This window comes from Drosophila erecta, unplaced genomic scaffold, assembly GCF_003286155.1.
Source record: "Drosophila erecta strain 14021-0224.00,06,07 unplaced genomic scaffold, DereRS2 tig00000092-arrow-pilon, whole genome shotgun sequence".
Classification (NCBI taxonomy): domain Eukaryota; kingdom Metazoa; phylum Arthropoda; class Insecta; order Diptera; family Drosophilidae; genus Drosophila; species Drosophila erecta.
The window spans coordinates 18117550-18130993 of NW_020825207.1; the positions used below are offsets into that span (position 1 = coordinate 18117550).

At 44.4% G+C, this 13444-nt stretch overlaps 5 protein-coding genes across 5 annotated transcripts; all 5 read left to right on the forward strand.

Moving 5' to 3' along the window:
• The first annotated feature begins 322 nt into the window (after positions 1 to 322).
• On the forward strand, positions 323 to 4259 carry LOC6549198 (ethanolaminephosphotransferase 1). Its single transcript, XM_015156468.2, has 5 exons — positions 323 to 770; positions 1023 to 1091; positions 1183 to 1805; positions 1863 to 2043; positions 3063 to 4259. The coding sequence occupies exons 1-5, from the start codon at positions 693 to 695 to the stop codon at positions 3393 to 3395; spliced, it is 1284 nt and encodes a 427-aa protein (XP_015011954.1). The 5' UTR covers positions 323 to 692; the 3' UTR covers positions 3396 to 4259.
• Positions 2344 to 3035, forward strand: LOC26526074. The gene has a single exon (XM_015157247.2). It carries the CDS (start codon positions 2466 to 2468, stop codon positions 2907 to 2909), a length of 444 nt encoding a protein of 147 aa, XP_015012733.1. The 5' UTR covers positions 2344 to 2465; the 3' UTR covers positions 2910 to 3035.
• A 2320-nt stretch (positions 4260 to 6579) lies between the features above and the next one.
• On the forward strand, positions 6580 to 7962 carry LOC6549197. Its single transcript, XM_001974200.3, has one exon. It carries the CDS (start codon positions 6714 to 6716, stop codon positions 7845 to 7847), a length of 1134 nt encoding a protein of 377 aa, XP_001974236.1. The 5' UTR covers positions 6580 to 6713; the 3' UTR covers positions 7848 to 7962.
• Positions 7963 to 8905: 943 nt separating this feature from the next.
• Positions 8906 to 9737, forward strand: LOC6549313. The gene is made up of 3 exons (XM_001974199.3): positions 8906 to 9286; positions 9342 to 9519; positions 9582 to 9737. Exons 1-3 carry the CDS (start codon positions 8986 to 8988, stop codon positions 9634 to 9636), a joined length of 534 nt encoding a protein of 177 aa, XP_001974235.1. The 5' UTR covers positions 8906 to 8985; the 3' UTR covers positions 9637 to 9737.
• A 555-nt stretch (positions 9738 to 10292) lies between these two features.
• On the forward strand, positions 10293 to 13441 carry LOC6549312 (protein ref(2)P). Its single transcript, XM_001974198.3, has 3 exons — positions 10293 to 10907; positions 11584 to 13050; positions 13106 to 13441. The coding sequence occupies exons 1-3, from the start codon at positions 10736 to 10738 to the stop codon at positions 13249 to 13251; spliced, it is 1785 nt and encodes a 594-aa protein (XP_001974234.1). The 5' UTR covers positions 10293 to 10735; the 3' UTR covers positions 13252 to 13441.
• Positions 13442 to 13444: the final 3 nt, after the last annotated feature.

Genomic DNA, 13444 nt, shown 5'->3' on the forward strand with positions numbered 1-13444 from the left:
GCATGATTGACCAACGATGATGGCTATGTGTGGGCAAATGCAGTCATTCAAATAGAAAAACTGCAGTCCATAGCATCCAAAGTTAATCTTCAATTTATTTTCAATTTATATAACTTTGATATAATATTCACCATTCTGAATACAAAAAAAAGAGTACACAGCTGTTAATCAAGTGATAAAGTACATAATATTTTTATAATCATTTTTAAATACGTAACAGAAAAATTTAAAATTGATTTTCTTTTCGTAGCTCAAAGATCGGACTCTCCAATATTTTGAGTTGCTGGACCACTATATTTGCGCGCTGCGCTGTTTCAGTGTTGGAAAATCTCCCCAGGGGAGTGCGTCAGTGTTGGTGACTGTGCGTGTGCGTGTGCGAGCGTGAATAAAAAAACAGCCGGCGGCAGCGGCGGCAACAGAAGCGGCAGAAATCAGTTTTCGCAATAAAAATAAACGCGAGCTATAGCTGGCAGAAAGTCGTGCCCAGAATTTTTACGTCCACTTCGATTAACGTTAGACTTCTGTCATCATGTTCTGACCATCCGGCTAAGAACGTCCAACGCTCCCAGGAGTTGCTTTTATCAAAGAACCCCCGCCTCCTCGGTGCTCTCCTTCTTGAAGACCGTCGCGTGTTCTTACGCTTAGATTAAAAAAAGCTGAAGCACTCGTAGTTCCCTAAGGAACCATCGAAAATGAGGCAACTAGTCAGACGATTGATGGACCACCAGTATCTGACGCAGGAGCAGATCAATGGGTTCGACAACTACAAGGTGGGCTAGAGGATTCGCTAAGGAAGCATCGTGGGCGGCTGTACCTCCTTCAATAGGGGGATATCTTTCCGATTCCCCGAAACCAAAACCAGTTCTCTGTACACCGTACTTGTTTTCAATTAAAATTCTTTTTATAGAAAGCCACCAGACCAAACAAAGCAAAATGCGAAAAAAAAGAAAGCTATTGAAATAGTCGTTAAACTGATGATGGTGATGAGTTTCCCCTCTTTAATCTGGAATTTTTACTTACAGTACAGTGCCATCGATACCTCACCGCTGAGTCAGTATGTGATGCATCCCTTTTGGGATTGGCTAGTTAAGGTGAGTGCTCCGCGGAATTATATCATGCAAAAATCAATACTCATAAGGGTGCTACCCACCATAACAACCATCTCAATGCCACCCACTGCAGTTCTTTCCGCGCTGGTTTGCGCCCAACCTGATGACCTTTCTGGGCTTCCTGTTCAGCGCCATGAACCTAGTGCTGCTCTCATACTACGACTGGAACTTTGAAGCCAGTTCCGGCGAGGAGGGCACCACCCCCATTCCACCATGGGTCTGGCTCTGCACAGCCATCAACATCTTTTTAGCATACACGCTGGACGGGATTGATGGCAAACAGGCCCGCCGCATTGGATTATCTGGTCCGCTGGGGGAGCTCTTCGATCACGGATTGGATTCATATACCGCCATGTTGATCCCGACTTGCCTATACAGCATTTTTGGACGCAGCCGCGTATATTCGGTGCGACCCATGAGGATGTACTACGTGTGCCTAACAGTCTACTTCAACTTCTTCGTTTCGCACTGGGAGAAGTACAACACGGGCATCCTCTATCTGCCCTGGGGCTATGACCTCAGCATGTGGGGCAGCACCGCCATGTACCTGGTCACCTGGTGGATGGGTTTCGAACGCTGGAAATTTGAACTGCCGCTGGGATCCTACGGAACCCTGCCATTGGGCAATGTCATGGAGGCAGTGCTGCATGTCAGTGCAATGGCTAATCTTCCACTAGTCATTATTAACGTCTACAAGTATGATATACCAATCAATTTTGCAAACCCCCATTTTAACCTTGCTTCTATCTTTAGCTCCTATGCGCATCGCACAGGTCGCCTACTGTCCTTTTGGGAGGCCGTTCGACCCATGTGGCCCTTCATCACCTACTTCGTCATACTGCTCGCCTGGCCATATGTATCGCCGAACGACATCATGGAAAAGGATCCACGAGCTATTTTCATGCTTAGCGGCACAATCTTTTCCAACGTCAGCGTAAGTCCTTCACATTTTCGTAGCGATGGCGTATAAGTTGATTCAGTTTACTCTTCGATTTTACCCCTGGGTAAATGTGCAATTATCTTTTCATAACATCATTATTTAGTTGTCTAAGTTAATATTAGTTTATCACTGCCCAGAACCTATATAATATTAGGATAAGAGGCATGCGTCGCTTATTGTTCTCGTTTAAAATGTAATCGGGAACAGAAGCACGACAAATGCGCTTATCAACCCGTGTCGCATGTGGCCTAAATCATACATAATCTAGATAAGGTAGGTGTGTCTACATCTTTCGCTGGCCCTTGGCACTGAGTTAACTGCCAAACAGCCACAAACCACATTTAATGAGTCATTTGACTTGCCTGACCCATATCGGCATTTCACGTTGGTAAAACGCACACCGAAAGTCGTCCGAAATGCCACCCTTTTGTTGCGGGGGTCGCCGCTGTGCCAAGGATTTGGTGGAGGAAAATCTGAACGAACGTGGCCGCGAATCGCTGAAGGAAACTATATACACCACGACCGCGGAGTATGAACGTCCATTGTCCCTGAAATTTTATGCCCGCCACGACTGGCCTTATTTTAATTGCACGAGCCAAGAGGTGCGGCGCATACGGGAGAAACTGGACCCGGTGTCCCTGCAGAATGCCCGGAAAATAGTCAGCCTCGACAGGGGCGTGGAGGAGAAGTACGAGATGAAGCACAACACGCCGCAGCCCATGACTGTCAACCAGATGTACGGATGGTACTCGGATAGGGCCCACCGCTATCTGAAACGAGACCGCGGCACTTTCGTCTTTCCTCACGAGAACGATCCAATGATTGAGCAAATTTTAAGGAACAAACTTAAACGCTCTTGAAGTTCCCTTCGTGTTGCAAAGTTTAGTGCGCTTACAGTAAAGATTGGATTCAGCAAATTTAAGAGATTTTAGCTGGGTTTTCAAATATTAACATTTTTCTGACGAAATTAAATGGTGACCAAATGACATACTTCTACGTATCTCTTATTTCAGTGTCGTTTGATTGTCTCCCAGATGTCCGTGACAAGATGTGAGGCGTGGCATTGGCAGACGCCAATGTTTATCATTTCCTTCTTGACGAGCCTGTGGATTCCGTTGCTGGAAAGGCCCTTGCTGTACTTGCTTCTGATTGTGACCACATTGAGTCACTGGCAATACGGGGCCAGCGTGGTAAACCAGATGTGCGAGCATTTCAACCGGGTCTGCTTCACGGTCCACAAGCGAATGCCGCAGGAGGAGCTCTCCAAGAAGAAGGCTCTGCTGGCAGACGAAATCAGTCAGGCAGATAAACCACAAACGGAGGAGCCATTGAAGAAAGAGAAATAAGGCATCGGATTGGGTTATTTTGGATTAGTTGCGAGTTATTTTGCAAGTTTTTCTATATATCAAGGAGGCTGTTTAGTTAAACAATTCTTGTGAGATTATGTATAATTTTTCTTAGTTAGAATATACTTAAAAATGGTCTTTATAGTAGTGCTACAAAAGCATTGGACCTTGTCGGCACATTTCCAATGACTATTTACGTAATGCTCTCTTCCAATGATAATTTTTAAACTCTACGGTTAAATCCCAACTTGACATCTGTATTGTATCCAAACTTCAATGACCCCTTGTAGATCAATTGAATTTACGAGTAATCATGACAAGTGATCTGATCTGCTGCTAAGATATCAAATAAGTATTAGTTAGTAGGCTAAAATAGCGGCCAGGCAAGTTCCAGTCCATAAACTCAACTCAACTATGCAACAACAGAGCGGCTTACTACTTGTTCTAGCCCTTAGCAATGGTTACGCAAAATCCTTATATTTAAAAAACGCTCGCTTCCGCTAACCTTGAATAGCAATCAATGTTTTATATTCGTCTATACGTAATCGAATAATTATTTCCACGCTTAATTTATTTTATTTCCATTGTACAAGTTTTAAATGCTCCACACACACGAATACACGATCACAAACTTTTCTAACCAAATAACCGCAAAGACCTCTAATTATTTAAACACATAAGCATATTCGTTATTTTTAAACCAAATCCCAATGTCATTCAACTGTAATGTGACGTCGTCCATAGCGCCACTGCACGCTTTATTGTATGGAATCTATTCATGTACCCTCGAACCGGGCTACCTCGCCCCACACATTGTGTTAAAGACAAGACATTTACAAATAAACCAAAAAACAAAATGTGAAATTCTCACACCGAGTTTTGAGATGAGTTCGTCATTTGATTTATGACTATCTGCTGACCGCCTGTATCGTGATTTCAGATCGCAAAGTGGACAGTTTGCCCGCTTATAAATACATTTGTAGGCCATGATGACAGCTGAAAGTTCCAAATCAGATTAAGTGCTACAAAAACATTTGGGTAGAGGGATTTATTCGACTTCTCAATATATGTTGCTGAAATACCTTTTTAGAAAGGGTAAACAATCCACTTATTAGGAAATAAAAAATAACTAAAATTGTTCTAATTATTCTTACCTTAAATAACTTTATTATTACCTTTATTAACGACAAAATTAGGCGAAAAATAAAATAGCACCACTTCATGAAAAATGCTTAAATGTTCAATTTGAAACTTAATAGTAACAAATTCAGTAACAACAAATGTTTGCGTATTAAAACTACGCCTATCCCACTAATTTAATATTTTGTTTTGGCATGGTCAACCAGGTCCTGGCACCGTTTCAGGGATATTTTGCTCCAGGAATCCATTATTACAGCCCAAAGGCTTTCGTTCTTAGTTGGCTTAGAAGCTACAACTGCATTCCTAATATCCAACCACATTTTTTCGATTGGATTAAGGCCCAGACCTGTGCCACTCCAAAACAGGAATATATTTATTTTGGAACCAATCCTTGGCTTTCCTGCCATTGGCGCTTGGGGTCATTGCCTCGTTGGCAGACCCATTTTAGCGCCATATCGTATTCGCAACGGGTTGCATCATCGTCTCCAAAATATCCACGACGGTTTTTATCTAAGGTATTGGCCCAACTCCATAGTACGAGAAACGTGCCCATACCATTACCCTGGGGCTTCCGTGTTTAATTGATTTTACTGTGTAATTTGGTTCCTATTCGGTGTTCTTAGGGTGCCTCACAAACGATCGAGATCCTTTGCCTCCAAAAAGAACAACCTTGCTCTCATCTGATTATAAAATGTTCCTCCATTTTTCGCATGGCCAATTTAAATGTTCCTTGGCGAACCTAATGCGCTTGACTATGTGTCTCCCATTTAAATGAGGACTTTCCTTGGACTACAGGCTTTCAAACCATGTTCCCTGAGAATATGCGAACCGTGTGCTTTTTACCAAAATGAACCGCCGATAAGTATCGATTATTTGGTGCCATTTTTTTTCTGCTCATTTTTCCACACCAAAAAAAATGAAAGGGATAATTATTCGGTAATTATTTTCATATTCGGATAGGGAAAATATCCAGATCTATGCGAAAAATCGGTATTTCCTAATAACGGTGCCGCATCCTTAATTTATTTTATCTAGAATTAAAAATTTTGTTTCCATGTAAATAATACAAATAATTTTTTTCGCAACTGTATTTAGTGCTGCACCTATGTTTGGCGACGGCATAAATCTAATCAATAGAACCCTCATGATCGGATTGATAGCGTTTGCTCAGGTGACGGTTTCTGGGGATGCGTACGTGATATGGCTGTTAGCTCATTCAATGGGTAACAAAACGCTTCCTCATTAGCTAATTGGCGTGAAAATCAGCTACACGCCCCACTGTGCCGGACTATGGGAACCGCGGTGACAGGCCCTCCTTGCCCCGCCTAACGGCTGGCCAATATCAATAAACCGAGATGTGGACGGAGAAGGAGATGGCTACCAAGTCACGCCGTCGAAATGGGCACGGTCGAACAAAAAGAGACGGTCGGAAAGTAAGTGGCATAAATAAAAGCAAAACCAGAACGAGAATCGGGCAGAGAGAAGAAAGCCGCAGTAGCAGAGTAGCTGCACTGAAAGAAAATCAAAAGAGAATGCTGTAGTCCAGCTCCCCGAGTATCAGATACCCGTTTCTCAGCTAATGGAAGTGCGAACAAGAAATTTCAACATTTTTTGGAATTTCGGTAGAAATTGGAAAAAAAATAATAAAATAAAAACAAATTACAAATTTTTTAAGAAGTGCGAGCGTGACAGTTTTGAGCGGTTTGTGGGCGACATCTGTTAAGAAACTTGCCTTGCGTCTATGTCTCTGGAATCTAAATGCCTAATCTCAAAGCTTTTATAGTTCCAGAGATCTCGACGTTCATACGGCCGGACGGGCAGACAGACATGGTTAGATCGTCTCGGCTACTGATCCTGGACTACAGGACTTCACTATAATATTATTTTATTATGTGAAATGTGAGCACTCAAAAAGCCCTAAAAACAAATGTGGCTCACTTGTTTGTAAATGAAAAAATAAAAAATTACAACGGTAATTCAAGAATCTATACACTATTTCGTTCAGTGCAGCGCCGACGGCAGCGCCAGAATATGAAAGTTGCGCCTGCGCCGACATGGAAAACTCTCCCACCGGACTGGGAATCAGTTGCGAGGCAGAAGCGCGCGAGTCAAGAACGCCAAGCGGAGCAACCTTACCCGAGGAACTGAGATCTGAGACTTGTGATCTACAAACAGAAGATGGCCTGGAAGACTTTCACGCTTCTACCCCTGCTATTGGCAGCAGGTCTAGCAAACCCCTTGAGCTCCACAACGGAGCCATCTACCCCACCAGCTCCTACTCCTGACGTGCCTCAGATCATCCAGGAGGAACACTTCCCGGCCATGGCTCCGGCCCAGGCTTTGGAGTCCAGCGGATCTAGTGGCCAACCAATTTTACTGCCGCCTCCTCTGGAGTCGCCCAGCGCAGATGAGGATGCACTGCGTCGCCGCACAGTCACATACGATCAGCGCCAGGAGGGGCAGTACAACATTCGCGCCGATCTGGAGAATTTCATGATCCTCCTGATTCCACCTGGACCGCAGGAGGGCATCAGTCTGCTGGAACTGCTGGGGCGCGGAAACACCAAGGGCGGTGGACCGCTCAAGCGCAAACAACCCGCGAGGAGCAACTCGCTAAAGTCGTTCTATCAGAAGAGTCTGCTCCAGAAGTTGCAGCAGCAACGGAATCATCAACAATCCCTACCAGCGGCACCTCTGCCGGAGTTCATCGAGGGTCGGACGCCCTATCACGTGGACATCTCAGCCAGCGATCCAGAGCAGGCTCAACGCCTGCAGCGCCAGCAGGTGGACGTACTGCCCCCTCAACTGATACCCATGCCGCAGCTGATTAAGCCCTTCCACTTGGAGGCGGAACCGGAGTTGATTCAAGCTCTGCCCCCCGTTTCCGCCAGCAGCAGTGCCGGATCGAATCTCCTCGAGAGCTTCAACCATCCCGGATCGCAGTACTTCCGCAGCTCCCGCTCCCTGAGAGGCGATAGCTATTTGGATACCAATCGTCTGACTGGCGGTGACTTTGCCAGTCCGCGCTCCATTAGTGTCCCACTTTACCGCAGCGATCTTGGCAGAGGAGCCAATGGCCTGTACCCTCCGATCGACGCCCCTACCTATTTCTCGGACCAATCTCGCTCCTGGCAACTGGACGAGGAACCCACTCGGGCACAAGCGATGGAACCGGAGATCGTTAGCTTTGACCTGTTGGCCGACGACGACCTGGCCGAATCCCGAACCCTCCTCCGGGACGGACTGGCGCGTTGCGCCCGCGGAGAACGGCGTGATAGCTACGGAGCCTGTCGCCAGATCGAGGGCTATTGAGGGGAGGAGTGAGAACGCCAGACTGCCAGCCTAAATGTTAGCTTCATACATTGCACACTCTAGAACTAAGCCGACAAAATTGTCTTATTAATAAATGCGAAAACATAATCGACACTGGGATAAAACTGGTCGTTAGTAAGAAGGTGGCCACGAATAGTAATAGTAATGTGCTTGCAAATATGGGTAGTTCAGCGATGCACAGCGATTTACTTGAGACTTATATTCAGCATCATTACATTGCTAATTACTTTCTGTTAATAGTTAGTTTCACATTGTAAGTCACCTTCTAGGTGTTCCAACAGCGGAAGTGGGCACTAGACCTAACGGTTCGAGTCCGATCATAATGATGCGCTGAAGGATGAGGCTAGAATCTTGACAGCCTGGGGCCACAAAACGGCAATTACTGTCCAGCGCCAAAGGCCAGGTGCTCCGTAATTTGCGATGTGCACAAGATTTATGTGCGAAACCAGTTTGAAAGGTGGCTGCCAGCCCCTTCCTGTGGCCAAGTCATTGAACCTGCGCCCAGAACTGCACCCAGACTAGATAACTGGAAGAGTCAACAGATCTTGGTGTATCTAATGCAGGCGGGGCAATTAGTACTGCCATGAAGATTTTGGAGATCTTTTTGGAGTTGGCTCAAATCGAGGTTATTGGGTTAACTTATTTCGGAATCATGCTTACATGCTCCATTTCTTAAACTGCTTTGGTATTACTCTAAAATGTGTGTTACTAAACTAATTTACATTCGCGCAAGATGAGCACAAATAACTTGTTAAAGATTTTTCTTCTTGTAACTGAATGCAATGTCGGCTAAAAATGGGTTAGCTGAGGAACCGGAGAGGATTGACCACAAATCACATAGGCAGATAGCTCGTCTCGAATGGAACTGACTTCGTACGTGGCTGCTAGGAAGCATTAGAAATGCGCTGAGCAAAAGGTTCCCACAGCACCCTGGCAATGCGGAAGTCTTTGGGCTGATTGGAGGCGGCCATTGAACTGTGTCCAGAAATCGGGTTTTCTTGGTCTTCTGGTCTTCTGGTCCAGATGGGCTCGCCTTCACTGCGGCCGAGAACCTGGAATCATTCACCGCACGCCATTGGAGCACATCGGTCCTGCGTCTTTTCGCTTGGGCAACATCATGTGCAAGTTCACCAACCGGCTGTTTGTCTTCGCCCTGCTGCTTGTGGCATTTGGAAGAATTCTGGCCCAACCCGTTGGCGGAAAGATTAGGCCGGGGAATTCGAGGAACGTGGTCAGCGACTTGCTGGAGGTCTTATACGACGACTATTCCGAGAATGGTTTCCAGCGCGAGGACATTCTGTACGACCAACGGCAAAAGGGAACGGAGAACTATCAGTTCAAAGTGGATGGGGTCGTCATCGGATTGGCGCCTCAAATGAGTTCCAGCTTGCTCTACTCAATGGCGGAGTCTTATTTGAGTGAGTACTACTAAAATAGAATCGCATTACCGTCATAATCGTACTTCCACCTTAGGTGAAATGATGTTGCGCCAATCTACGCCAAACCCAGATTCAACTCAAATTTACGAAAGGGATCCTGAGACCGATTCAGATTCTGGATCCAGCGAGGGCGTTACTAAGAATCCTGACTTAGCCCAAATTGATTTGGAAAGCAGACAACATCAAATTGTAGCTCCACAAACTGCCAGCCGGTTAGTACAGCACTTATATCTTAATCTGCACAGACAACTAATTAAAGGTGGTTTTTGCTCAGATCTAAAACTCAACTGCTCCAGTTGCTTAAGATGCTCAAAAGTTCTAAGGCCTGAAATGATATCTTCAGATAATACGACAATAAATTAGTTCCAAGAGCTCGGAAAATACACCTAAAATATAACCATTCTTTGAATTCAAATTTCCGTTGATCCCATTAGTAGGGTTCTAAGGCTCTAAGATGATTCTAGTGTCCTTGGTTCCACTGTACAGATAAACACAACTTGGAATATTAAATTTCCATCACTTTTCCATTAAAAATATATAAATAATGAAAAGTCTGACTTAGGATGTTTTTTTTTTTACTCGGTAGGTAAGCTTTCTTAAAAATGTCAGCAAAAGGACATCGATATTCTACCTGTTGATTACGGGGTACAAATAATCAAATCAAAGATCGAAGGGTGGTAGATGTTCGGATATAGGATTCATGATTGTTGTTATTTTTAACTTTTTCCACAATTGGGCCATCAAATTTGAAAAATCATTCAAGGTCCTAGACTTATGCGTTTTGTGGATTGATTTCGACGAGGACATTGTTATCCAAACTTATCCCCAGATTGGACTATATTGCCAGGATTAATATACATAAAATAAAAACCGGACGGTTTTCAAAATTTGCATTTTGCTGGTTTCGATATCGATAAGAGACTCACTCACGCATGAGTGGAATATTTATGTCGTGAAAATATCGATAATCCGGCGGGATTTTAAGTAAAGCAAAGTTTGAACGTATAAAATACTAAAAGTAGTGAGTTCGATAGAGCGCCAATGAAGGCAGCGTAAAAATATTCTCATTATCGATACCTAAAGTATTATTAAACTTTGCCAAAGACCAGCTTTGGCATTACTATACAATTTTGGGGATAGATTAACTGGTGCGGCCGCCCAGCAAGTAGAACCGTGATTTGCAATAATTTTGAGCCTCACCCATTCAAGAACCTTCGAGCAACTAGTTCGCATGGTATATAAACCTGCTCTCGCCTCAGCTGCACACTTGTATACACAATCGATCGCCCGAACAAATACGACGCAGTAGTCGAGAACTCCAAATTAATATAATCCGTCACATAAATTCGCTGCGAAAAGTTAAACAAGATTAACCGCATCAGCACCGATATTCAAGCATCTACCGAAACTTGTGAAGACATTGCGAAAATGTCTGAGAAGTTGATGAAAATCACCTACCACGTCGCTGGACCCCAGAAGAAAATAAATGCATACTTGAGGATGCCCTCCCTGAATTACACCATATTGCGTCGCGAAATTGAGCTGTATCTCTTCCAGGAACGTCAGTTGCCGAAATGCGACGTAAGGACCTTCTGGATCGGTAAGTTGTGTAATGAAAATGCAGCCGTATATAACTGTGTTCTACATACAAACAGTTAAATGCTGCAGGTACGCAATTGCAATCGAGACCGAAATATTGCAACATACATATATGTATGTATGTGTGTACGTTAGTTTTCATACATTTGTAACTGTATCCGACAAAGCAGTGTTGACCATTCAGCTTTTAAATCTAGCTTTTTCTATTGCAAAAGTATTCCAATTTATTGCGTTGTTTGCCCAAAAAACAGGGATTCACCCAGATAGTTTTGCTTATCATTGGCAAAAATGTGTTGACACATTAGCTGATAATTATTTTTATGGAGTTTTTGAAGTACATACGTGGTCAACATAATAGTTGCTCGATACAAATGTTCAATAAATTGCACAAATGTTTACTTAAAATACAAACTTGTTAGATCTTCAAACTTTCTGATTTTTAAAATTATACATCTTCTAACACACTTTTTGATTTTAAAAGTTATGAAAAATTTAAAAATTTTTGAAAATATACATACATGTAAGTATGTTCATGTATAGATTAAATTGGTCGTGCTGGTATAACCGCAACTGTATCCATTTGTCTAGATAGAGCCCTCCGTGATTCACTTTTGATAACAAAACTGCAGTGACTCATAACTGATTTAATTTTCTTTTGTATTTTCGAACTTTTGCAGACTCTGATCAAGATGAAATCGAAATAGTCAACCAAAATGACTATGAGATTTTCCTGGCCAAGTGCACTATGCACATTCAGGTGGCTCCACTGGTGCCCATAGAGGAGCCAAAGGCCACCAAGCAGGAGGGTTCTTCTGCCAACGCTGAAGGTCCCTCCGCCGACAATCCGAGCAATTTTACCATCCACGACTCCGTTGAATGCGATGGCTGCGGCTTGACTCCCTTGATTGGGTTCCGCTACAAGTGCGTCCAGTGCAGCAACTATGATCTGTGCCAGAAATGCGAGTCGGCCCACAAGCATCCTGAGCACTTGATGCTGCGCATGCCGACCAACAATGGACCCGGTATGGTCGATGCCTGGTTCACGGGTCCAGGATTGGGACGTCGCTGTGGCCGGCGCTCCAGGGGACATTGTCCTTTTCAGGAGACGAGCCAGACAGCTCGGGCTGGCGAATCAACCAGGGATAGTCACCGTGAACGGCGTCACACCCGTCGCCATGGCGGGGTGTTGTCTCAGTTTGTCGAGATGATGACCAACTTGCCGCTGAACGAAACTACGGCCACGGCACCAGCCGAACCGCAGAATTCAAAGGCTGCAGAACAAACACAGAGTTCTCCACAAGCTGAGCCCACTGTTACCGCTCAAAAGGCAACTGAATCCGAGGCCAAACCAACTGAGCCAATGAAGGTAAACACTGATCAAAGTGTTCCTCCAACCAAAGATCCAGTCACGACTCCACGTTCCACTGAGCCAACTACTCCAGTGATTAATCTGGATAACCTTTCGCAGATTGTGCCACCCGAGTACATGCGTGCTGGCATCGAAATCCTTAGCAACTTCAGCGAAATGTTTGCCAAGATGATCGATCCAACAGAAGTGGGTGATTCGGGAATATTTCCACCCTCCATGACTCCCAGTACTGAGAACAAGAAACCTGAAGAAAAGGGTCAATCCAGTGGCCAGTCGGCTGCATCTTCGACCTGTCAGTCAGCTGTTCCCTCTGCTGTTTCATCGGCTAATCAGTCGAATGTCCCATCTGCTAACCAGTCGGCCACTCCATCAATTTCTGGATCGGTCTCTGATGCTCCTGAGACAGAGCCACTGATTCCTAAGCCAACTGATTTGGCAACCACCAGCGAGACAGAGCAGGATAGACGCCGTTCAGACAGCTTGGACCCAGAATGGCAGGTTATTGACAATGCTTACTCCGCAAAAAACACTAACTTGAGCAATCTGGACACAACCAATCCCACTGCTGCTACTCAGCAGCCGGTGAGTGATTTTGGTCAGCTGGGCGAACTTTTGCGTCAGCACATAAATGTGGAGCAGGCTTCGGCCAACACCCAAACTGCTCAAGTGGATACGGTGAGTACATCGACGTCGACGACATCCGTAACCACCAATAGCGTCGGCACCTCTCCAGCAGCTCCTGAGGAAAAGCGCTCTGTACCCGTCTACCACACGGGTAAGTGCCAAAATGAGTACCTAATCGCTTTATATTAATTAACATTCGTATTTAGATGAACGCATCAATCAATCAATCCATGCCATGATGGCCATGGGTTTCAGCAACGAGGGTGCCTGGCTCACCCAGCTCCTGGAGTCGGTTCAGGGCGATATCCCAGCTGCCTTGGACGTAATGCATGTCTCGCAGAACCGCAACTAAACATACATATTCAATATCCATATATCTGTTATGTATCTTCAATTCAAATCTACGTAGCTTAGTTTTTTCTGTGGTGCTATTTTAATCTCGTAACCAAAAAAAAAAGTGGAAATGTATTTATTTTATGTTTTAAATAATCAACAAAATGTTATCGTATGTGAAATTGCAATAAACTAAAAATGATTTAAAATGT